Source organism: Triturus cristatus, chromosome 10, assembly GCF_964204655.1.
Source record: "Triturus cristatus chromosome 10, aTriCri1.1, whole genome shotgun sequence".
Taxonomy (NCBI): Eukaryota; Metazoa; Chordata; class Amphibia; order Caudata; family Salamandridae; genus Triturus; species Triturus cristatus.
In genome coordinates, this window is record NC_140593.1 from 1,195,184,713 (window position 1) to 1,195,210,172 (window position 25,460).

General features: G+C 44.9%; 1 protein-coding gene across 1 annotated transcript; it reads left to right on the plus strand.

Annotated features, from left to right (window-relative positions):
• The first annotated feature begins 532 nt into the window (after positions 1 to 532).
• On the plus strand, positions 533 to 19,498 carry ABT1 (activator of basal transcription 1). The gene is made up of 4 exons (XM_085629616.1): positions 533 to 703; positions 5,081 to 5,318; positions 17,017 to 17,192; positions 18,161 to 19,498. The coding sequence occupies exons 2-4, from the start codon at positions 5,087 to 5,089 to the stop codon at positions 18,554 to 18,556; spliced, it is 804 nt and encodes a 267-aa protein (XP_085485742.1). The 5' UTR covers positions 533 to 703; positions 5,081 to 5,086; the 3' UTR covers positions 18,557 to 19,498.
• Positions 19,499 to 25,460: the final 5,962 nt, after the last annotated feature.

The window sequence follows — 25,460 nt, forward strand, 5'->3', positions numbered from 1 at the left end:
TGTGGAGCCACATGACCAGTTCCTCCAGTATGACAGACTAATCCAGGCGGTTCATATGAGTGGCCACCTGGCAGCTCACAGTCTGCAGCCTGGGGGAGCAGGTGGGGGCACTGCATTTTCTATGATAAACACTCTTCGTAAACAGTCACTGAAGCCTATGTCCTTGAACCGGAGATTGAAGCATGCCATTGAGCCGTCCCGTCCCTTTCTGCCTAACACTGAGAAAGAGGTGGCGGGCGCTCGCCGACCCTGCCCCGCTCGCATGGCGCTGTCTGGATTTTGCAGCGCTGATCTTTCAAAAAGGGCCGCGCAGGGTACAACAGCAGCAACGCACATTGCCTGGAGCTGCGGCTTAGCTGCGGCTGGGCCATACCTTCCGGTGCAGCAAGGAGGTCTCTTCCGGTGCAGGGGGCGGTCGCTTCCGATGCTGTAGGCGGAAAGTTTCTAGCCATCATAATTGGGGCGTGTCCAGTATTTCCAACCAATAGCAAGGCGTACAAAGAAGTAACCCCACAAATACCCTGCTCGTCCCGCCCCTTTAGCCTGTCAATCAATTTAGGGACATGCTTTCTTACACCGCTGCTCCTTACATCTTGCAGTTTGTTAAATAGCTGTACTGTATTTGGAGTTTATGTAGCGTTTGCTACCCCTGACGAGGCGTTGGAAGTGAAGTAGAGACAGTCGGGTGTTCGGGGCTGTTGAGGTAAGGCAGGTTGTGTGTGTCCTGAGCGCTCCCAGCTGATTCTGTAGGATTTATAATGCTATTAGGCATTCCTTTTCGTTTTTACGTTATGGTTGTAAATTTGCTATTACTAATGACGCCTCCACCGTATGAGAGGGGAGTAAAGCAAGGAGTGGTCAGAGGTACACCTACATTTTAAATGTGCCTCCCATGTTTATAGCTAACTAAAAAATCAAACTAACAAATAGCTCTAGTGTTATGGGGAGTTATTGTAGACCTCTATCATATATTTATTTTGGAAGCATGTGACAAAATCCGTTCAAGCCCCGTAAAACCAATAACACTGATTTGTATTTGATTTAAAGATCTATAAGGGGCAAAAGGTTTTTCCAAAGGTGGTTTTTAGAAAATAGTGCAAAACTATACATTTTAAGTGTCATTTTGTCTGGAACACTGGTACGACTTGTTAGGACTTAATACTGTTATACAAGGAATGTTTAGGATTCTGCTCCAGTAAATGTTTGGACAAGTTAGTGGCAAATTGGTTCTTTAGACTCATTTGTCAAAACATAGTGGGATTTAAGTGCATCTACGTTCTGGTATTTATAGATCCTGAATGTAGCTTTGTAGAAACGGACGATTCAAGATTATGCACAAAAGTTGCAGGTTCTATGGATTTGAATTACACAGTGACATGAAATTTCATCTATTTGCAATTGAATGACATTTTACACATATTTACTGTTTTAGACACAGGGTGATGAACTGATTGGCCCAGCATCACATGATTTTTGGCAAGTGCTGGGTTTAGAATCCAGGTATTCAGGTTCCATTGTCAGTAGCTAATCTGCACGACCACACAGCACTAATAAACCAACATTTGCACAAATTATTAGGCACAACATTTTAAGGAACACATTTTCGTAATGCATGAGTTAGCATTCTCTACTTTAAAGATTCCATCATGCTCTCAGTATGCACACTGGCCAAACTCCCCAGTGCTCCAGATAGCACTTTGTGACTTTCCATAATTCTCCGGTTAACCCATGTTGTCGGTTTCAATAATTCCTCAGCTAGCAGATTTAGCATTTTTCTATAATGTTCATCTAGAACGTTCCAATTTTCCATAATTCTCAAGACAGCACACTTTACTAACCTCCTTAATGACAGCAGTATATATGTATGCATATTGCATAATGGGCAGTATAAATATTTCCAAACTCCTTCATGCGCATGTTTCAGTTTCTATAATGCATTAGTTAAAGTATTGTGCTATTTCAGATAAAGCTGCTTGTGGTCTCCCTTTGCAAATTTCATCATGCTGCTTTTAGCAGCATGAATGCTGTTTTATTTGTTCTGTTTAGCTGGGCCATGCCTCACTACATGCCCCGTTAGAACTCGTCCTAGATGTTAAATCAAAGAGTAATAATAAAGAGAAAACTGAACTTGAGTAATACATCTTTGAGGTTGTATATACTTGGTATCATTTTTACTCTCTTGGCAGTATCATTATACACGGTCACTCCTCTGTGCACAAAAAGGAGTTGCATTATCTTATTGTCTATTGTTACCCCCGTTACAGAAAACTCCGTGCAGGGGGCAAAGATTTCTCATACCTTGCCCCATGTACTGGAACACATTACCTATAAATGTATATAAGTGCCCAGTTCTCCTCTGTTTCAGGAAACTTCTGAAAACAGAACTTTTCAGTAACTGAATTCTCAGGCCTCGCATTCCCACACCTCTAGCACGGAGCTACCCCTCCGGGGGCGATTCCGGCACTTTACAAATTCCCTCATTCATTCATTCCCATGTGATTGAGCTTGCTGACGCCATCAGAGACTTCAGCGGGAGTCTTGTGGTTCCCTTTGCCTGACTAAAATACACAATTCTACTCCTGGATCATTTGTGTTTCTGCCATAACACGCCCCTGGGAAAAACTGCTAAGAGTGGCCACTTGAATAAGGAAATTTGGAAAGGCTCCATGTGCTCTTCACAAGAAAAGTGTTGTATAGCACTGGAAAAATAAAACGGAGGCATGGAACTGGTGATGAACAACAATTTAGGACGCTGTGAGCAATGTGTTGGGTACCACAAACTGCTCAATGGGAAATCCACTAAGCCTTTCATTGGAAGGTCCCAAAAATCCTTCGCTGAAAACCATGAATACACCCATTGTCAGTCCCCAGATATCCTTCATCACTATTTGTCACCCATTGGAGGGCTCCAGAAAACACTTTACTGGGGTACGCAAAGTGTCCGTTTTTGAGTGACAGCAGTGAACCAAAGCTATGTGTCATTGACAAATCATGGAATGCAAGAAATCTTTTATTTGATGTTACACCACTAATTGGCCTGGGAAACACGCAGAGTTACTCCCATATTGTGGATGTTTTTGAAAGATGTGTTTTGATGAAATATCACTCACGTGAAGCTGTCCTGGGGTATTTCAGTTGGAGTTTTAAACATCGGTTTTTTGGGGGTTTAAAGATGTGTTTTTAGGTCGAAGCCTACCTGATTATGCAGCTGTCTGGCTTGCTAAAGATATCTTGGGGACAATCAGAAACCTTCCATAGTATTGCATTCTGCCCATTGCTTACCATTACATTTGTGGTTTGTAACTCACATTTTCTGGCTTTCTATTTTCCTGAGTTTTGTTTTTTTAGGGTGTCCAAGTTCAGTTCGCCCCTCCCAAGGAGCAAATCCTTTTCACACTACCTCTCCTTGTTTTCTTCCACGAGTGCTCCTTTCTGTAAACAGGCCTGTAAATCTTGTTCTTATCGTATCACATTTGCTGTGCACTCAAAGACAGAGGTCAAATGTCAGGCTCTGTGTTCCGATGGAGCTTGGTGTTTACTTTTCTTTTTCCGACTTCAGAGTGAGAGGATTTATCTGACAATACTAGGATAGAGGAAAGGGTTTTTTCCTAGCACACAACATTTAAATGAACTGTGAAAGTATATCCGAATATATCAGAATTAGCAAAGCACGAATAAAGCACATTTTCTGTTAACTCTGAAGTATGTTGGAAACAAATATTTTAATATGATCAAAACAAGTCAATACACTTGGGTGATGCCATTTCCACACATTATCGTTTGTGCCTTGTATATTTTTATTATTAAAACTGTATTTCTGTGCAAATGTAATGGTCATTTCAATTGAAAATGTGTTGTTTGTAATGGCAGTGTGCTACCACACAATGCATTTTCCACGCCACTGCACTTTACTCTGCGCCACTCCATTGAACACCAAGCCACTGCACTCTTCGCCACTGCACTCTTCTCCACTCTGTGCCACTGTACTCTGTGCCACTGTACTCTGTGCCACTGTACTCTGTGCCACTGTATTCTGTGCCACTGTACTCTACGCCACTTCACTCTATGCCTTTCTACTCTGCATCACTCTATTCTATGCCAATGCACTCTGCGCCTCTCTACTCTACACCACTGCAGTCTAGGCCACTCTGCGCTGTATACCTTACTCTGCGTACATTCTACGCCAATGCACTGTACTCTGTTCTACTCCACTCTACGCCTCTGGACTCCATGCCAATCCACTGTATGCCACTATAATCTATTCGACACTACTGCACTCTACACCACTTTACAGCATTGTTTTATGTCACTCTACCCTACACCACTCCAGTCTTCTCTGAAACAATCTACTCTATGCCACTGCGCCAGTGCACTCTACTCTGCTCCACTGTAGTCTAAGCCATTGCTCTCTAAGACACTGCACTCTGACACTCTACTCTGCAGCACTGTACTCTCCGCCACTGAACACTACACCACTCTACTATGCACTACTGCACTCCACAGCACTCCACTCTAAGCTACTGCACTCTACACCACTCCACGCCACTGCACTCTACTCTGCACCTTTCCACTCTAAGCCACTGCTCTCCACTGTACGCCACTGTATTCTACGATGCTGCATTGTATGATGCTGAATTCTATGCCTCTGCACTCTATGCCAATATACTCTGCAACACTCTACGCACTCCACTCTATGCCACTCCACTCTATGCCACTGCACTCTACGCCACTGTACTCTGCACCATTGTGCTCCACTGCACTGTGCGCACCACTTTACGCTACGCCACTGCACTATATAACACTCTACTCTGCAACACTGCACTCTATGCCACTCTACTCTATACTACCGCATTCAGTGGCAATGCACTCTACACCACTCTACTCTGCATCACTCTAGCATATGCAACTGCACTCTGCCACTGCACTCTACGGCACTATACTCCACTCTGCACCGCTCTATGCCACTCTGCTCTGCACCACTCTATGCCACTTTACTTCATGCTACTCAAATTATTCTAATACATAGCAGCGTCAGCAAGTGGATAATATGCAATTCTTTTTGTGTTTTTTGCATCACTAGCTCACCATGTCTGATGCGGAACATCAAGAGGAGGCAATTGAAGAGGAGATGCCAGTGATGGGAGAAGATGAGGGTAACTGCGAAGAAGAGGATGACGAGGAACCCAAAACTGCAAACAAGAAGATTATCCCAGGCATCGTTTACTTGGGACACATTCCGCCCCGCCTGCGTCCCCGGCATATACGCAACATGATGAGCGTCCATGGGGAGGTGGGGCGCATATTCCTACAGGCAGAGGGTGAGTCTGGAAAACCATTCAACATCTGTAAACGAGAGGCTAACTTTAATTTAGTGTTTGACCTTGTGGGTAGTTCAGTGGAGAAGGTGGCTAAGTGACAGAACTCAATGGTCTGCTGTTGACCACACATGGTCTTGATGTGCTCTAATTTTGCTTCCTCAACAGAATATTTACAGTTGTGCATAAATCCCATTTCTTACGTACACCTCTTCAAACTTTTTAAAATTAGCATGTGGAAATCTATAAATCTGCTCAGTGATTTGTTCACAAACTGGCACTGAGGCCATATTAGTTTCAGTATGCGGACTTCGAGACACTTTGTCTCTGCCGACGGACATTTTGCCGCTTGCACTGCAGCACATAATTAATTAGAAGGGGAGCAGATGTAAAAGAGGACACCCTCGTTAAAAAATAAAAGATGCAGCAAATACCGCAGGGTAAAACCCTGAATTTGAGAAAGAGTCAGTGTTTGCAACGTGGTGAATTATCCTCAAATCATTAGTTTTGAACTCAACATTACCTTGCATCTGTTTCCTTGTCACAGTCTATTACAGCTCTGGATAGAAATGCATATACCTGTTTTTGAAATGTTGGGGGGGGGGGGAGGGGGGGTTTTGAAACAAATTGTGGGTTAAAAACTCCCATACAGAAATATTGCTTTAAGAGATAGCCATACGCTCCAGCCAGATGCAAGTAGCATGCAATGTGAGTGATAAAAAGAGAGCTTACAGTCCCAGGGTGCTGAAGTGTGATGATCAACAGAGGACTACGGGCCATATTTAAAAAAACAGCGATGCAACATTTTCAGTGCACCCTCCTTGCAACACCATGGATGCGCCATATTTACTGTACAGCGCTCCATGTCGCAAAGCTTTACATATAAGTCAGTGTTCCTGACGTACCTGTAGGTTCAAAATCGGCACATTTCTGGAGTGTGTCTGAAAACAGACGCAACTCCAGCAATGTGTCTTTTCACATGGCATATGTGAAAAGCCCTGCATCACTCCTTACACCTGCTTCAAGCAGGCATAAGGATTTGACGTAGTGATGCCCTTGAAAGGGCGTAGTGAAATCTCATAGATTCTGCTGTGTCACTTCTATGTGGCTTTCCTGCGTCGGAATGCCCACCTTGCATACAATATACCTGACGCAGGTATAATGTAGCGCAGGGGGGTTTACAAAGTGACGCACCTGCTAGATGTGTCACTTTGTAAATCTGGCGCAGAGTGGCGCATTTTTTTACGCCGCCGCAACGTCACAAAAAGTGACGCGGCGGCGCAGGGGCCTCATAAACCAGGCCCTAGATCTTTAGTGCTCCTCAGGCATTCAGAGCTCGCTGTTCTTACCAATCAGAGCAGTTTGTGCATGGAGAGTGCCTGCGTATACGTGCTGTACAATGTAATTTTCTCTCTGCATACAGTTACTGTGAGAAGTTGGCCTGCTATATGCTGTCCACTAGTTATAGTCGGCACCTTGCACCAGTCCAAACAATCCTTATTGATGCTAGGTTTAAAGACCACCTTTATTGAAAGCTATCCTAGTGGTAGCTATGGAGAGCAGCCTTCAGACTAAGTCTTGAAGTAGTGTAAAGCAGCTTGGTTTACCAGATTATAACCTCTTCAATCACTAAATGAAAGGAGAACCACACAAGATACTTATAAAATATATGTATTTATTTCTAAACACTCCCTACTTATCTCTTTATGAGATTAGAGTCCAAGATACACAATAATACAGTTCTAAAACAACAGTCAATAGCACAATATACAATGGGCCCTAGGGGCGGACCAAACCATATATTAAGAAAGTGGTATAAGAACCACGACTTGACTAGACACCGTGCCTAGAGCACGTGAATTGCTGGGACCCCAAAGAACCACCCAAGGTAGTGACACAGGAGACCCACGGGGGACGCGTGCAGTGTGAACACAGGCGCAAGCCCCGTACTATTCTATGGAAAAGTCGCGGTTGGAATTTTAGAAGTTAAGGACACTTAGAAGAGGACTTTGAGCCAACCCCTTTTGACTTGGGGGAGGGGTGGTTCCAGGGCCAGCAACCACGTGAGCACCGGAGTACTCGAGTTACTTCACCCAGGGAAGCCGAGTGCATAGGTTTCAAATGTTGTCGGGAATCGTCGTTGATTTCAATGGCGATCTGCTGCAAAGTGCTGCTGACGAGAAGAAGAAAAGTGTCTGGTGTGATCCAAGCCTGCATCGAAGATCAGAAGAACCTGAAAGCAGAGGGGACACAGTCTGGGTCACTTGCCAGTGACCAGGGGCACGATAGACGAATGCCCACCGATGTCGGGTGATTAAGGTACGAAGAGGTTAAGCTTGACTCTGCAGCCACGAGGACCAGGAGGCATCGACGAAGACCAGGAGCTGGATTCGAGCTGGCCCACGAAGGCTGTTGAGTGCTGCGGTGTCGGTGCCTGGATTGGACCCAACAAGCCTTTGCAACAGCAACCCACGCAGGAAGAGAAAAGATGCTTCGGTGCGGACCAGCAAGGTCCTTGGGACTCCCCAAGCGATGGAGAGTCAGGGCATGTCTGGAGCAACCAGGGAAGCCCAATTAGAAGTAAAGTTGCCTTCACAGGGACCCACCAGTCTACGGACTAGGGTTCGCGAAGGGACTTCGAGAGAAAACACAAAGGGCCAGCTCACGGAACACTCGTGGACTGTAGGAAGGCAATCTTCGGTGAAAATGCTGCTCGGGTCAGGGCTACAAGTAACCCAAAGCTCAGCTGCAGGAGTCGTTGGGAAGCTGATGCTTCTGTAAAGTGAGGGGAGTAACTCCTTTACTCCAAGGGAGATTCTTCAGTCATCTAGTTCAATGTAGATCATGGAAGTTCCAGGATTCAGTATCAGAGTTTCGTCCAGGTGTAATCTAAAGTCCTGTAGCCAGGGGTTCCTATCTTATACCCAAGGAAGGGGTGGGACAGACTCTAGGGACCCTCCTATGGGAGGGTCAGGAAAGAGGGGTGGCTACACCCATTTCCTTTGCAAAAAGCCCTAGAATTGTGTAGTCGTTATAGATGCAATCCTCCAACTACGACTACATCCGGGGAGATATGATTTCAGATAGACTGGTTGAGTCAAATAATCCAGTGGTTTACTTAACCCAAGGGATTACTTCATGTTTTGGACTATATGACCATACTCACTTCTGAACCGTATGTTTCCCTGTTAATCCCCTACGAATTGACGGACATCTCTGCTGCAAAGCCTCTCGATGATCTGATCCTCAACTCCTCTACCGAACTCCCTTACCCTCCCTGAAAGGAACTTTTTTCCCCCTCCTCCTAACTATTGAACTGTGAAACTTCCAAAATCTAGGTGTTTCAATGTACATGTTTCTATGCATGTGTGTTGTAAAGCGCTCTGATAGCCCTCAGGTTGTGTAAGCACTATATAAATCTCCTAAAATAAAATAGAAGACTATGTAAAAAAAAAAAAAGAGGAGACCCCTCATAGGAGCATCCAGGAGTACACAGAGTTACCTGGCTGTTGTGTGTTGGGTTTCTCATTATTGTAGTCCTTCTGTCACGGTGTGTGACCTTTCAGGCTGGGTGCTCATGCTGTCTTTTGTTATACCACATTAGTCGGCCCTGCATTCTCCGAATGAGTGGGGCCACTTGTACTGTAAGGCTGATCCTCTATCTTGTGTGGCAGTTCACAGAAAATGTGCATATGTATCCTCAATTTTATGTATGAAAGTTCCCAGTTCCCTCTGAAAATGTGCCTGGGGTCGCACTAGTCAATATGTTTCTCCACACTGTAATCACAACTGAAGGGTAGCATCTATAACTGTTAGACATTGTGAAGGCTTATCGGCATAAATAGTCTTTTAGGAAAAGGGTGCCCTTGGTTTTGTCCCTCATGCTCCTTTTTTAAAACTTTCATTTTTTTTTAAGGTCTGGCTTCACAGTGCAGCTGTCGCCAGACCTTATGTGATCAAGGAAAAAAGCTGCTTTGATTCCCTTTCTAGAGCATTTCATTGGGGAGAAGTTGTGTAGTTCTGTGGAAAAAGAGTGCTTGTTGTGTACCTTATGTTTTGTTGGAAAGCTTATGCTCCATACAGTCAGTAGGCATGATTGTTAAGGTTATCAACCAACAATAAACGTTATAAGTCTACTAATTTTATGTGTAGTATTTAGCCATGTGTGTAGTGAAGTACTTTTTCGACATGGCTTCACAACTTTAGTTGTCATCTAGAGTCTTGTAATTAAAAATTAATACATATCAGCCCTCATCAAACATTGGTCTGTTTGAGTGTCATTCAAATTCCGTTTCCATCTGCGACAGCACACAGCATGCGACAAAGGGTTACCCCACCTCACAATTTTGTCTGACCTTGTGAACAGCACCCTGAAATTGCAGTGTGTTGCTTCAGTTCAAGGGCTTGTGCACCAGTCCTTTAATTTTCCATTTTGTCCTTTTTATAAACCTCTTTTTATTTTATTTTTCAGGCCGCTCACTTGTAGTTGACAACCTCCTGCATGCCATTGCTTTTATACCGACGTCATCTTTGAATGGTATTGTCCCTTGTATATCACTGTTTTGCCACTACAAGATGGCCAACATGTTTAGACGTAACCTGTCTGCCATCTTTGATCAGCACAGCAATGGTTCACTATACACACTACCATTCCAAGATGGCTGCCCACTGCATTGTTTTACTTATTTTTTTATTGACTGTATATGCCCCTCACATTTATGTAGTGACTGGTTTTTCTTTTATCTTCTTGTAGTCTTTTAATTTATCTTCCATATGCATGTTGTGTTTCTGTCTGTTTTATTGATGGTGAGTGAGTGAATGCGAAAATGAGCCAGTGGATGGATGAATGGAAGCATGAGGGCAAGGATGAGCAACAGAGTGCATTTATAATGAGTTACTGAGTGCCTCAACTCACCAGTCACTGAAGAGAAACTTTATAAGTCAGACCTATTAGTATTGCCAATGATTGTTGGGCCATGACTTGTAGCGCTTACTTGCACTGCTGTGCAGAGTGAATCAAGACCATGATTCTTTTTTATTTTTATTTTGGACGTAACAGTTTACAGTCCCAACATACCTAATGGGCGAACGCTGGGCTTTATAAAACGAAAAATACCAATAGGGCATGGCTCCCTCATCCTAGGGGGTATGAAGAGTCTGTATAACTTTCGTGCTTTAAAATGTTTTTTTTATTTTGAATACCAATTAAATTATGTAGCATCAATGTATCAGTGTTATTAAATATGAAGAAGAGATACCATATCCCTGCAAAATACCAGTGTGTGTGTGTGTGTTTGTTTGTTTTTGATTGTCTGAAAAATCTAGTTTCCGGCAAGGTACAGAGTCTGATGTGGTAGTGTGTTGAGGATTCAACTTCTCCACCAAATTCTGTTTCTACCAGTCCTTTCTCTATTTATTGGATGCCCAACAATTCCCTTCCTACCTGTTGCACGGCAGCCATATTGTATTGTATTGTAATTGCATTTATATAGCGCTTACTACCACTGACAAGGCATCGAAGTGCTTTTTCGGCGAGTAGAACGCTACTCCGGAACACAAACACGATTAGTGGGAAATTAAATATGAAATTAATTTGAGTGGTGGACATGTTAGTCTGTTGTTTGGATTGAAAAGGAATAGAAGAGGAAAGGGTCTAGAATTTTTTCTTTCTTCTTTTTTGGAGTTCATAGCAGAAGGAGGGGTTTTGGGATGAGTAAAGGGGAGGTGGAGTGGTAAGAGTCAGATGGAAGGGTTTTAGAAAGGCTTGTTTATATAATCACTTGCGTTGCCATTCAGAAGAAAGGCATCAATTTTATTGCTCTATGTTAAACCAAAGAAGACTCACAGTAGTACATATGTTAAGTAGCATTTGTCAAGCGCCAACTTCCACTGCTGTGGCATGATAGCACTCTGACTGTTCCGGGTGAATACAGCCATAGTTGCATACAGTGGTTAATTTGTAAAAGAACATAAGTTCTAGGGCTCTTTCAGGAGCCTGCTTCGACCGGTCCATTTCTCCTTTTAGTGCTGCCTAATACAGAACCAACAAACCCTAGAAGGGCAAGTGAGGAGAGGATGTAGCTTAATGGCCAGAGCTGTCGACTTCAGAGCTGGGGGACCAGGTTCGAGTCTCTGTGACGGCTCAACATCCTGTGATTCTGGGCAAAACTCTTAATCTCCCTGTGCCTACTAAAAAATGGAGTCCTTAACTGGTGCTCATGCATCGGTGTTAATGATTAAGTACCAGTGCTGAGCACCGGAAACCACCAGCTCAAATTAAGCACTGGTTGTATGTTTGGTTGGAGAGGTGTGGCCGCAAAGCTCACAAATTGCCCCCACCCGCTCGCAATGGCGAACCTACGTTTGTAGGGTATGAGCACCTAAGAGAGTTTTAGTCCAGTATGGCGAGTTAGTTAAGAAACCAGCTGTAGATCGCACTCTACAGTTGGTTTCCGTTTCGTCACCTCTCACGCGTTGATGCTCAGCACCTCTTCTTATGCTACAGCGCTGTGTTTGCATTTCTTCCTTCACAATGCAGGTTATCTAGCCACCTGCAGTTTGAATGAGGAAGCATAAGCTTTCCGGTTCTGAACATGGGATGTGCAGCTATACATAGTACTTGGGAGGGTGGGGTTTACCATGTTACCAGAGCAGAGCCCAAGTACCGAGACTCAACACATTGTACAGCATGCAGCAGTGCCCAAGGGTCTGCCTGTACCTCAGCCTCACATTAATACCAGTTAAAAAGATAATGTTATGTGAATTTTTTTCTGAGCGAGTAACTCTGAATGTGTGGCAGAGGATCCAGACATAAGGATTTTGATCATAATCTTATTTACACTTAAAAATTAAGTTTTCTGTTCTTTGAGACAGATCAGCATTTTCACCTGGTTCTATGAGAGAGAATATAAGCCAATCCTTCTGGCAAAAGATTTGGTCTTAAAAAAAAAAAGGCTGTCTTAAAAATTTCATTCAGTCAGTATTTGGAGAACAAAATAGACTACTTTATGTGTTTGAGATGGGTGCTTAAGAATTTGTGGTTTCAGGTAAAGGAAAACTTTGGGACATTAGTATTGGTATGTTTAAGAGTTGAATACCTGACCTGAGGGTCACACCTTGTGACAAGTCACCACAGCAGTCCAAGCACCAGCAGCCTCTTCATTCAATCAATCAGCATTTGTAAAGCGCAGCTATTCACTCCTGAGCGTATCCAGGCGCATTGCTTTTGGCAATTATTCCTCAAGGCTTACCTGACACACATTTGTATGTCAGTTGTAGCGGAAGGAGATACTGTATACGGTTATTGTGCCTCTAGTTCATCTATGGCTGTTTTTATTCAAAGGTGTTTACATTGGAGCTGACTGAGAGCTGTTGAGCAGCTAATGGAGGAAATTGGGCCTCCCGGAGTTATGGAGTGCCTTTTAAATGTTTAAAACCAGTTAAGTCCAAAAGCCCTCATCATTGAGATACACTGGTATAAACATGAGGGTCTTGCTGGAGGCTTCTTCAGTCAGAGGATTCTGGTGCTGTGCTAATCAGTATTTTAGACCTAATACCTCATGAAGAATGTCTTGGCATAATCATATACATAAGTAGATGTACTAATAAGGTCAATACAGACTACATTGTTTGGTTTGTAGTTATTTGATCTTGAAAAGACACCTGTCCCATACTGTTGTTGCACTGGATGTTTCTGTCGGTCATTGACGAGAGGATATAACACATTTAGAGATCAAAAAAATGTGACATATTTACAGTCCCTCAGGAAGAAAAAGGGCACCATGTTTTACACCTAGAAAGTTAAACCGGCATTTTCTAGACAGGGCTATGACAAAATTAAGTCTTGGCCTGCACAAAATGGAGTTTGCATTAGGTGTTCAAGGACATAAAACTAAAAACAAGAGCTTTAAAGCAAGTCATAAAAAATAGATAAAATAATAAAATTGTGAAGGGAAGTAGTCATAACATTTATGACATTCCTAGAACAATTTCTAAACTAAATAGTCACTAAACGTTGGTTTTGATTGATCTGGCTTATCAAAACATAGTGACATATTCATTATACATTTACAGAATAAAACCACATGCCAGAAATGTTCATTTGATGAAATAGTAATTTATTATTTGTTACATCTTAAAGAACACGTCTTCAAACTAAATGAAAAGGCGGTTTCTGCACTTGAAGACATGATCTTTACAAAGAAAACACAAGGAGATGATGGATGGAGCGCTGAAACTTTTCAGACACTCACCCCAGTCACAGATCTGGGTTGAATCCATCATCGTTCTTTAGCTCACTTTGCCACCCCAGTTTGGACCCAGCCATATGCAAATCAGTCTTGACCCTGTTCCTCATGAGAGCAGTCCAGTCTTAACTGCCAAGCCGTGTCTTCCCTGCACCGGCAACAAGCTTCCTGGGACCGGAATGATCTTTACATCAGGTTGGTTGAATGTTGGCTTATCATGCCAGGAGCACACTGGCCGACATTATCGGGTATGTGAGAAGGGATAGGGTACGCCTCTTGCAGCATCTATTTACTGTACCTGATCACTGAATCGTCCATCCTGTTGTCTCATTTGTAGGTCATGATGGCTTGGTCCTCTGCAGGTACTTCCCAGAGCTTCCTGCGTGTATCTGGTTACAGCGGTTTGAAGGAGCTTTCTGCAGGATGTTAACACCTTTCAGGGGTTGATAAGTGTTGTCTTCTTGGAGGGTAAAGGCACTGGGGTCTGAAGCTTGAAGCGCTATGTTTCGAAGTGAGGTGGTACAAGGTATTTCAAGCTTCCTCAAAAATAGTGAGATTCAGGCTATTCCTTTACAATCACCCATCACTGAGGCCTCGCTCTGAAGATGGTCATTGGTTGCACCCCACGCACAATTACCCATCACTGAGGCCTCGCTCTGAAGCTGGTCATTGGTTGCACTCCACGTATAATCACCCATCACTGAGGCCTCGCTCTGAAGCTGGTCTTTGGTTGCACCCCACGCACAATCACCCATCACTGAGGCCTCGCTCTGAAGCTGGTCTTTGGTTGCACCCCACGCACAATCACCCATCACTGAGGCCTCGCTCAGAAGCTGGTCATTGGTTGCACCCCACGCACAATCACCCATCACTGAGGCCTCGCTCTGAAGCTGGTCATTGGTTGCACCCCACGCACAATCACCCATCACTGAGGCCTCGCTCTGAAGCTGGTCATTGGTTGCACCCCACGCTGCATCCTGCAGTGTTCGACTCCACTGTGCACAGTGATCGTGCAACCTCGAGTAGCTTGGAAGATTCCCAACTACAGCTGCTCTGCCCTCAGCATGGCCGGCCGAACACATAAGGCCAGTCACTTAAAACAAGCTCTCTGGTACACCTGGGGAGCCCGAGTTTCAAGAAGTCTCACACTCCTGCTAGTACTTCTCAACCTATGTTTAATGAACTGTGGCTGCCGAGCTCCTGACCCCGCTTCTGAAACTACAGGCTTTCTGCATAGAGATGAATGTAGAGTATCAGAGATGCCCACAGCATGGTCTTGTCTCTGACTTTAGAAGGGAAGCGCCTGCACAAATATTTTGCTGCTCCCATGCCTTTTCTCAGGCTAGAAACGGATACCTTACGACTAGGAGTTCAAAAATACACGAATACAGAGAACACCAAAGACGTACGACTCACAAGTGGAGCCACCAAAGACTTCCAAAACCCAATCCTGGTTCACAGTGGGTGAACGATGGTTACTCCACCAATGAAGCTCTCTGATATTCAAACACATACAAAGCATTTATGCAACCTGTAATTCTCACCCATGACGGGCCCAGTCTTAGTTGCTGTATTGAGTACTGCAGTGAGCAACCTATTCTTTGATCCATTTTATTTTTCATGTAATTGAAATTTTTTTTACCGATAAATACAGAATATATAACAGGTAGCAACTGTGTAATATTGTCCAGAATTGCCATAGAGGTGTTCTGGTGACACAATAAACCACAATCCTGAAAGCAGATAGGGTTTGTTAATGTCACTATAACCTTGAGATGCCAATATGGGACCATATCATACATGGTACCTGTTATGTTTATTTTTTTTATAATAAATTGTTATTTTGGTAAGTTAGCTGCACTTTGAAGAAATCATCTTTTTTAACTAACAACGGCCACCGATTGGAATGTTGAGGCCTTGTTTAGCTTTCTTGAATACATTTTTTCTAAAACAGTGTGCAATAGTGAGATCTGTGGATTTTTAACACTCTCATGCACCCTCTTTTTTTTTTTTTTTCATGGTTCCCAGTCAAAGCAATGCCCATGCCTCGTCTAGAGTGGCATCTACCTCCGCAATTAATGGCCGGTAACTCACTTCTTTATCAACCGCCTGCTCGGTGTCACAGAAGGGTTCACCTTATAATCAGGTGTTCATTCTCCTGTAGATGGGATACCGGAACCAGATACGGGTTTGGTCCTAGATGTGGCTGATGGCGCCACATCTCTAGCTTGTTGATGAACTACTTTCAAAAAGCTACAGCTCCTCATTTTGAAATAATTGGATCTCTTCTACATAGTGGGATGCAAATGTTAACCTTCTAATACAGCCTTTGGGTCTTTAACTGTAATAAAGTTTTTGAAATTGAATCTTCATATCGAGGAGTTTTTACTTTTTTGGATGCCCTGAAGAAGCCCAGCTACAGGCGCAACGCGTTGGCTGTATTGCAAAAATCATATGAAATAAAAGAAACCATCTCCAAAGACAACCTCTCGGCTCATTTGTGTTTGCTTGGCAACAGTGCCTCCACTAACTGTTCTTCTGTTCTCTTTGCCTCTCAAATTATTTGTGTGCTGTTCATTCTCCTGTGTACAGCACCTGCTCCGAGTGTACAGTTCTGGTGCCTGTCCCAAAACTCATGAACATTACAGGCTATACTCTTAGCCATGTGTTGCGGTCCATGCAAGCTGAAGGCAGGAAACGACAAAGTAGCGCGCTCCTGTTCAGGGCTTTCTCTGCAGGCTCCTGGGTCTTTGCGTTCACTCTTCCCGGCTACCTCCTGTGTCTTCTAATACTACCCTCCTGGGAGGACTCTGGTTATCTGGTTTGGGAACCATGCAGTTACATGGGGCAGGGGCAGAGGGTAAGAGCATCTGGAAGAACACTATGCTAGCCAGTGGCAATAAACCGCTCTTACGATGCAGTGTTTGTGCAAATAAACATCCAGTCTACACGAAGAGTGCAAACGATAGCTATGCAACACCGAATAATGCATGTTGTTGAACTCTTCACAAACGTGATAATGACATTTCTGTAAATGGGGTCCACCACAGTTGCAACATCTTTTCCAGACACAATATTCTATCTGGCCAATTTAGCAAAGTGCTCAGACTCGTGCAGTTCTCCTGCGCATTGCCAGAGCTTGGTTCCATGTTGACAAACAAATAGCTGGTATTCGAGGTAACAGATGGTAGATATGGCTGCCAGTTCACATTTACTTAACACACCTGTTTCTTTCATTCATCTCTTCTGCTCCCAGTATCATTACCCTGGGCTTCTTTGTCTCTGCTCCCCTTTACTGCTGTTGTCTCTTTCATGTTCCCCTTACTAACCTTCTGCTCTCTTTTGTTTTCTGTAATGCACCCTCCTATACCTTCTTTTTCTGTACCATATTACCTCGAATTGACTCCTGCTTCTGTTTGTCTAAAAGAAAAACCCTCCTCTGCTTTGCTCTTCAGATCGTTTTGTACGTAAGAAAAAGAAGAAAGCGGGGACCAATGCCAAGGACTTCACGGAGGGCTGGGTGGAGTTCCGCGACAAGCGTGTAGCCAAGCTGGTGGCATCCAGTCTGAACAACACCCCCATGGGCACCCGCAAGAAGAACCGCTTCCACGATGATCTCTGGAACATGAAGGTGAGTCTTCCATTTTATTCTCACAGTGGAGGTGGTTTACTGGCCGCGTGACCCCACTATGCAATGAAAACCCTCCCACCGCTGTTTTTCAGTGCAGGGAACTTGCAGAACTTTGACTCTTACCGCTTTCCCCCCAAAATCCTTTAAACCACAATGTTATCATATACTAAGGGCAAGATGCGGCCTTTTATTTATCCATAATGCATGTTCAATGCGACACTGAGCGATCACCGTGGCATCTGCTTCTCCTTTTCTCCCTCCAATTAATATTGTGGTTTCTCTGAACATCTCACACTTGGATTTAAAAGAATTTGATTTGTGAGAAACAGGTAACCTGTTCTCATAGTGCGGGCAGAGTATCTAATGCACCTTTGCCTGCTGGAAGTGGGGCTGAAAAAGCCTGGGGAGAGGATATTACAGGAGGAAAATGTACTGTGACATGTCAGTTGTGCAGGAACCACTTCTACAACATCAAAGCCCCTGTGGTCTTCCAGTGCCAGTTGTTCAAGATTCAGTGATTTTAGAGCTCGTTGGCTGAGCTGTCCAGCAGGCTCTGGATAAAAGATTCTGTAACGTTTCCTATTCTGAGATGCGAATGACACCGTAGTCCTGGTTTAGGAACCAAATAAAGAAGAAACCTCAAAACTGAAAGAGTTCTCAAATTATTTCATCCAGCTACCATCCTCCCCTGCTGTGGCAGTTGAGGAAAGTAAGTATCAAGGATATGTAGAAAGTAACGCAAGGCAAGTTGAGCTGCTGCCTGCAAATCAGATTTCCGAGGAGGCTTTTTCACAGTTTCTTTCCATTTTAAATTAGATATTCTGGTTTTTGGGGGGGGGGGGGGGGGGGGGGGGGGTGAAGTGCAAAATCCATGCCACAGCAAGTCTTGATGGTTTGTGTGAGTGGGAGAGCACAAGATAGCCCAGAAGGTCCAGCTGTTAACTCAACATTTTTTCATTTCTTTGTAGTACCTCCACCGCTTCCGATGGGCCCACCTAAGCGAGCGCCTGGCGTACGAACGACAAGTGAGGCAACAGCGCATGAGGGCTGAGGTTTCCCAGGCCAAGCGGGAGACCAACTTCTATCTGCAAAACGTGGAGAAAAGCAAGAAGTTTGCCAAGGCGGACCGGAAGCGGGCCAGCCAGGCAACAGAGGAAGTGGGGTCAAAGGTTGAGCGGAGCTGGAAGTTCACACAGCGTAGCACCGAGGAGGAGATTCAGGCACAGAAGGCTCGCAAGATGGACAAGGGTGACAAGCGGCAGCTGAAGCAGCGCCTGGCCAAGGTGAAGGAGTTTGAGGAGAAATCGCAGTCAAGCCGTCCGCTTTTGGCCAAAATATTCAATCCCAGCAGGGCCCAGGAGTAATTTGGACCACATTTTGCATGTTTACCTTTCTCAGACATTGCTGATGGGCAGAGACGGTAGAATGAGGACAGGCCGAGGTGTTCCAACAAGTTTTCGATCTACTTGGACCATCAGACTCTAGACATCAAAGTACGGGTACGCAAGGACAGAGCTGCACAGGCTTCACCAACTATTGAATACAAAGTGAATAATCCTCTAGTTCTGTCCCTGATCTCAAGAAGCATCTGCCCCAGTGTTCTACCAGAGAATTCATACAGCTGTATTCTGTTCAGCCTGGGCTAACATGCTTTGTCTCAGACGCTTGAGTTGAGATGGCTTCTCCTCGCAGTGTCTTGACTCCCTCCCAGTGCTACCCTCTTCGTTTGACAAGTGTATCTTCTTGTCCTCCCCTCCATCACCCCTGGGTAAGCTGCATTTTGGCCTGCATCTTCCTCGGTGAATCTTGTCAATACAGTTGGGAGTCGTAGCGCTTTAAATTAGAAATTTAACAAAGAACAGCTAACTTTTCACCCCTCCTCTCCCATGCATGCGATCGATTATTTTTTTGTCTCCATTGATTTCAAAGAGTGGACGTGGTCCTACCTGTCCGTGCCCCCAGGCCCTACACCAAACCCTACACCCCCAGTTGTCCAATGGACTGGTCACTCTATGCAGTTGTCTTTCACCTTGAACTGGGGCAAAAAAAACTATGCAGCGATTTGACCTGGACAGCAACTTCAAAGCGAAACATTGCGTGTATCGAATGCCGTGTCCACGAATGAAGGGGACATAGAAAGGAAAGCAAACGATAAAATAAGAATATAATGAAATAAAGACGTTGGTTTTCGAGGAAAGATCTGCATTTCTAGGGTATTGTTTTTTAAGGAATGGGGAGGCATAGAGGCGCAATTACTTTTTATGAATTGGCACATGATTGAATAGTAAATCAAATATTTTTCCAAACGTGATTGGTCTTTCTTTCAGGAATGGGGGCTGGAGGATTTTACTACGTTTGTCAGTAATGCTGGCCCAGGTATTGATGTATCTTTCTTTGGTGCTTTTTCCTGGTGTTGTTTATAAAATGGGAAGTTAAAAGCGGAGGACAGAGTTTTTGAGGGGGGTGCAAACAGCAAGACCTTGAACTAATACTGAAAACCTAAGTGTGTAATTCTGTTTTACCATTGGCATAGTAATCCAAGAGGCGGGTGCCATGTGCACCCCCAGACTGAGTCTCCACAGTTTCATTTAAAGCCACTTCGGACCAGTGCCCTAATGAAAAACTTGGTGGAGTTCTAGGGGAAGGTGTAATATGCTAAGGGGGAACATAGTGACACCACCACCCTGTGTTCCTCACCCATGTACCCCCTGCCACCACCACCACTACCCCGCAGTAGAAGCAGAAATGTTTAGAGATGTAGTTAGCTTCCGAGAAATCCCACGCCCACAGCCAGAGTGGCAGCACGGCAACTGTTTGTGGTGATTGGCTGTGTGTCGCTGTCCTAAAAAAAAAGAAACTTAAATCAATGTAGCTCTTTGTTAGGGTATATAGCGAAATCCTCACAACAAGCAGTGAGACTAAACTATCCCCTTAAGTGAAGACGCGGGCCATTGATGTTTCCTCTCTTGTTGTGTGCAATTCCCAAGAGCTGCACTTTACTTTTAATGGAACAGGAGTGACCTAGTGAATAAGAGTCCTGGGTTCATATCAAAAGCGCAAATTTGAACATAATATATGGTCTGGCTTTTAGTGATATGACACGATGCCCAACGTTTATAATATATACCAAGGACTGATTACTGAATCATTCTAAAAATGGTTGTAATGGAGTATTTTGCAGTTTACCAAAAATTACAAATACATTATTGCGAAACACAACTGCCATACGGCTTTATTCACCCCTTGGGGGGGAACCCTGATATGACACACACCTAAATTCATATCTCGGCTCTCACCACATTGTGTGATAATAGGCACATTTATGTACCTCCCCCATAGCTTGTTTTCCTGTTTCCCAAAATGTGGAATTGCTTAAAGATTCTTTAGGGGAGCAAGCTGGTACCAGGCAATGTATTCCTTGAGACTAATTTCCAGGGTGAATCAAAGTTACTTATTGTTCACTGAAAGTCTGGTTTCAAAGACATCCAGATTCATGTTATTGAGCCATGTTTCTATGATTATTCTGTTTATTGTTCTTGAAAAATCCCAGGAGCTCTGTCTTGCTTGGACTGAGCTCCAGGTCAGCGCTGGACATCCACGTCTGGATGAAGCGCAAGCAGTGTTTGAGGTGTTGGATGTCTGAAGCAGAGGAGACTTACAAGTAGTTTTTTAACCTCTGCATATTGGGGAATATTGAGGATATCTTTAAGTAAAGCACCAGGGGGCTCCGTGAAGATGGCAGGAGACAGCATAGAGTCCTAGGGGACTCCACAGGTGATGGGGATCTTTTATCACCTGGACATGCCCTTGTGAACAAACTGGTGCCAGTTGGAAAAGTACTAGGAGAACAAGTGAAGGACATTGGAGGTGAATCCCATTGGAGAGTCCAGGGTGCGATGCTTTGCTCCGTCAGGCATCTGAGAGGTCCAGCAGTAGCAGGAGGCAGGTTTCATGTGTATCTGTGGTCAAGAGGGCATAGTCTACGATGTGTATGGTAGCAGTCTCCATGCTGCAGCCAGACTGCGAGTTATTTAGGTGATTGTTACGCTACATTATGTTTATTTGTATGGAGCACATGTCACCCGGGAGGAGTATCCTGGCACCTTGAGAAGAGGAGCTGCCCTGACTGGGGCCTATTGGAATAGCCAGGCTTTCAGTATTTGCAGAATCTGGGACAGAGCTAGCAGCTCTGCTATGAAGAGGGAGGTTGGTCCAGGCTTTAGGTGCCAGGTACAAGAAGATGCAGCCGCCGCCTCTTTGGATGCAGAGATATGGACGAGCAGGAGGCTGGCAGAGCAGAGGTGTCTGGTTGGTTTGTTGAAGCTGATTCTGCTGTTCAGTTATGCAGGACTTTGGTTATGCAGTGGGGGGGGGGGGGGGGGGGGTTAAAGGGTTTATTTGTCAACCTGGATCCAGTGGAGGTCGAAGGTGTGTGTGTATATATGTAAGTGCGAGTTTGAGCACGAGTCTAGCTGATGCGTTCTGGATAACCTTTAGTCTCTTGGTAAGCGGAGTGGTGATGCGGACATACAGTGCATTTCCGTGGTCCAGCTTGCTGGTAATTGGAGCTTGGGTGATTTCTACAAGCGCCGAGCTGAATCCATCTGAATATCTTCCTGAGGAGCTTAAGGGCGTGTAAGCACGAGGTGGCGACCGTGTTAACTTGGCGGTCATCGAGATTTGATTGTTGATCATGATCCCGAAGTTCCTGGGAAGTTTCTGGATTGGTTTGATGGGGTGGGGATGTGTCCTCACTGTGAGGGCCACCAGACGGGATCAGTGAGGGGTGTCTCTTCCAAAGAGTACCACCTCACTGGTGTCGAAGGTTAGCATTAATGAGGTTTTTGAGTTGAACCAACTGCTGTTTCAATGTTCCTGCTGATGAATGATGTTGTAACTGATGGACTGGCAGCTGACGAGGTCATCCGGGTCTAGTGTAGGTTTCTTTGGGAGTGGGAGGATCTGGCCTGTCTCCTTTAGTAAGGGAGGCATTGATTGGATTTCCCTATTTAAAATCTGCATGTGATGCTGACAAAATCAATGTGATAAAGAAAGTTATTTTTATTCAAGAACCTATTAATTGTGCAGTGTCAACTTTAAGGTGATTTAACCACTTTGGATCATACCCAGTTAGTTTGGACTTGTACATCAGCTCTTAAAACATTTCCTAATTCCATCTATTTTGAGCTGATGGAAATGAACCCTGAAGGTGATTTGCACAGCAAAATACATTTCAGCCATAAACTAAGGGCTGCATTTTTCACATCAAATGCTGTCTTTAAACAATGTACATGTTCCATGTTTGAAGACATTCTTATTATCTGTAAAAACTGCATTTTAAAGCATGGTTTCACATGGCACCACATCATTGTGGATTGTAAAAGCACAACCAGACTTCCCCTGAAAAGCATTCTTGGCAAACCAGCTCTGAAGAAGGTTGGGAAATGCAATTCTAGTGCAAATGAAGAGCTCCTTAAGAACTCATTTAATCCAATGTCCACCTCACAAAAACACCCGAAGAAGTTTCTTTTCGATTGTTCTATTTATTTAATAATTCATGAGCTTGGATATGTGATGTTAATTTTATTTTTCCACAGTCTACCTATTTGTGAGAAGTTGGCCTGATGTATGATGTCACTAGTTATAGTGTACACCTTATATCAGTCCAAATACCCTTATGGTGATTGGTTGTAAAGTCAACCTTATAGACCAGCTATCCTAGTGGTAGCATGGACAAGAGCAGTCTTAGGCTAAACTCTGAATGGCATGTGAAGCCAGCTGTGATACCATATATAATCCCTTGAATACCAAATGAAAGGACACCACAACAGATATATATATAGAATAAAGTGTATTTATTCTAGTCAAACCCTCAGCACTCTTTATGAGATTAGAGGTAAGTACAACACAGTCTTATTTAAGCATACATTAAGTCACACAGGTAAGTAATACAGTTAGGCCCTAGGGGCCACGCAAACCATATACTAAGTAAGTGGTATAAGAACCACTGTCACGGAAATAGAATAGGCCTAGGCCTAGGGAATCGCTGGGGCTACACTACACTAGCGTTAGTTAGGAAGTGGGAGGCCCACGGGATTCGTGTGCAGAGTGGAAACACTCACGCGTAATGCGTAAAAGTCAATAGCAATAGTACAGTTTAGAAAACGGTAGATTTAGGACACTTCCGGAGTAGCTAGGAAGTTGAGACTTGAAAACTAGACACTAGGATAGTCACTATCCTGATGAGCACCGGAGTACCCAAGTTACCTAGCCCACAGGCTGCGGGTGCATAGGGGTGAAGATGCGTCGTTTTCGTCGTCGACTCCTATGGATGCCTGAAGAAAGATGCTGACAGGCAGTCAGTGAAGAGTGTCCGGTGGATCCCAAGGCTGGGATCAAGAAGAGAAGAAACCTGCAAGCAGAAGGGACAGAGTCAAGGTCACTAGCCAGTGACCACGTGGAACCAGGAAGGAACCAGGCGATGTCGTGAAGATTGCAGGTGAAGGTGAAGCTTGTCGCTGCAGCCAGGAGGACCAGGAAGCGTCGAGGACGACCAGGACCAGGAGGCGAGCTGTCCCACGAAGGCTCTTGCTGTCGGCGGCGTCGAAGTTGGACTAGGACTCACCAAGCCTTGGCAAGCGGAACCCACGAAGAACGAAGGACTTGCTTCTGGTGCAGACCAGGAAGGTCTGGGGTGCTTCTTCTTTGCAGAGAAGCGGGAGCCAGTCTGGAGGAGCCAAACCAGCGCAGAAGATTTCAGGGTGCGTCGTCACAAAGGCCACTAGCCAGCGGGCAAGCAACCGGACAGACGCGGCAAGCAGGAAAATGCTGAAGGGCCCCACGCAGGACTCGTGGAGTGTGGGGGGCTGATCTTCGGTGCAGATGGTGCTTGGGGTTGGGGCTTCTCAATCCCCGGTGCACAACTTCGAGGGTACCTCAGAAGCTGCGCTGTAAGTTACTAGCCACTTTTCCCAGGTAGCCGGTCCCACGTCGCTCGTCGCCTCCACGGATCTCAGCTTTGCTGTCGATGTGGATCAGGGTCGGAGAAGTCTGGAAGTCAAGGCTCTGGTCAGGCTCTGCAGTCGGTTCCTCGTAGAACGTGGGCAAAGCAAAGGGTAGTCTCTTGATGGTGCCTGTTTGCACAGGGTAGCCACTCCTTGGCTACAAGGGAGATTCTTCAGTCTTCTTCTTTCGTCGAATGTCGAAGGTCCAGAGTTTCTGTTCAGTTTCGCAGGTTCAGGATAATCTAAAGTCTTGAGGCCCAACTCCCACTCTTATACTAATCTGGGGGGCTGGGATACCTGCTAGGTCACGCCTTATGGGTGGGACCTGGGAGGGGGTGGTTACACCCACTTCCCTTTGTCCAGTTTCGCGCCAGAGCTGGGGCTGGAGTGCCCCAGCGCCGGTTTGAACTGGACTATGCAAGGAACACCTTGTGTGCCCCAGGCATGTCTCATTCCTTTCAGCCCACCCTGCCCCAATACACTAAAGGCTGTCTGGGGAGGTGCTAGCACCTCCCCAAGCAGGAAACCTATTGTCCAGGCCTCCCTGGCTGGGATCACTCCCAGCTGCAGGAGGTCAGACTCGTGTCTGTGGCAGCAGCATCCATTTTGTGATGCTGAGGCTTTGGTCAGAGTTAAACAGCAAAGTAGGATTTTAACATGTCTCTCCCTCTAGAAGGGGGGAATAATATCCTCATCACCAGAAATGGTATGGGGGTATTATTCCAAAGTGTTAGACACCTTACACGACATGTTTTGATAAAGCCAAACCATAGTTACCATAACCGTTTAAGATTATAAGGCACTTTAAGAGTATATGGTAGGCTATATCATAGAACAGCTATAAGGACTTGGTTCCGAAAGCTGCAGACAGGCTCAGCTCATGCTAGAGCACCATCTCACATGTTACCAAGCACTCTGCCTCCAGGATTGTTAAGGCCTGCCATAGGAGTGACTGATAGATACACATGTGTCTATATATAAGGGTAGGTATAGGCATACTATATCTAAGCAAGGGGTGATTACACAACCTTGCCCCAGCTGAGTGATCAGCCAGTTGTGTCTGATTGGAAGGCCAGACCAGGGGTGGCATAATACATGCTGCAGCCCCTGGGAGGCCTAGGGTACACCTATGCCCTGGGTACCTAGGGTACACTGTACAGGGTCCAATAAGGTGATCCTTACCAATTGGTTATGTACCTAGGGTACATGGAGTCCATTTTAAAGAGAGAGCAGACAGCCTGAGACCCTGAATGGCAGGATCTCA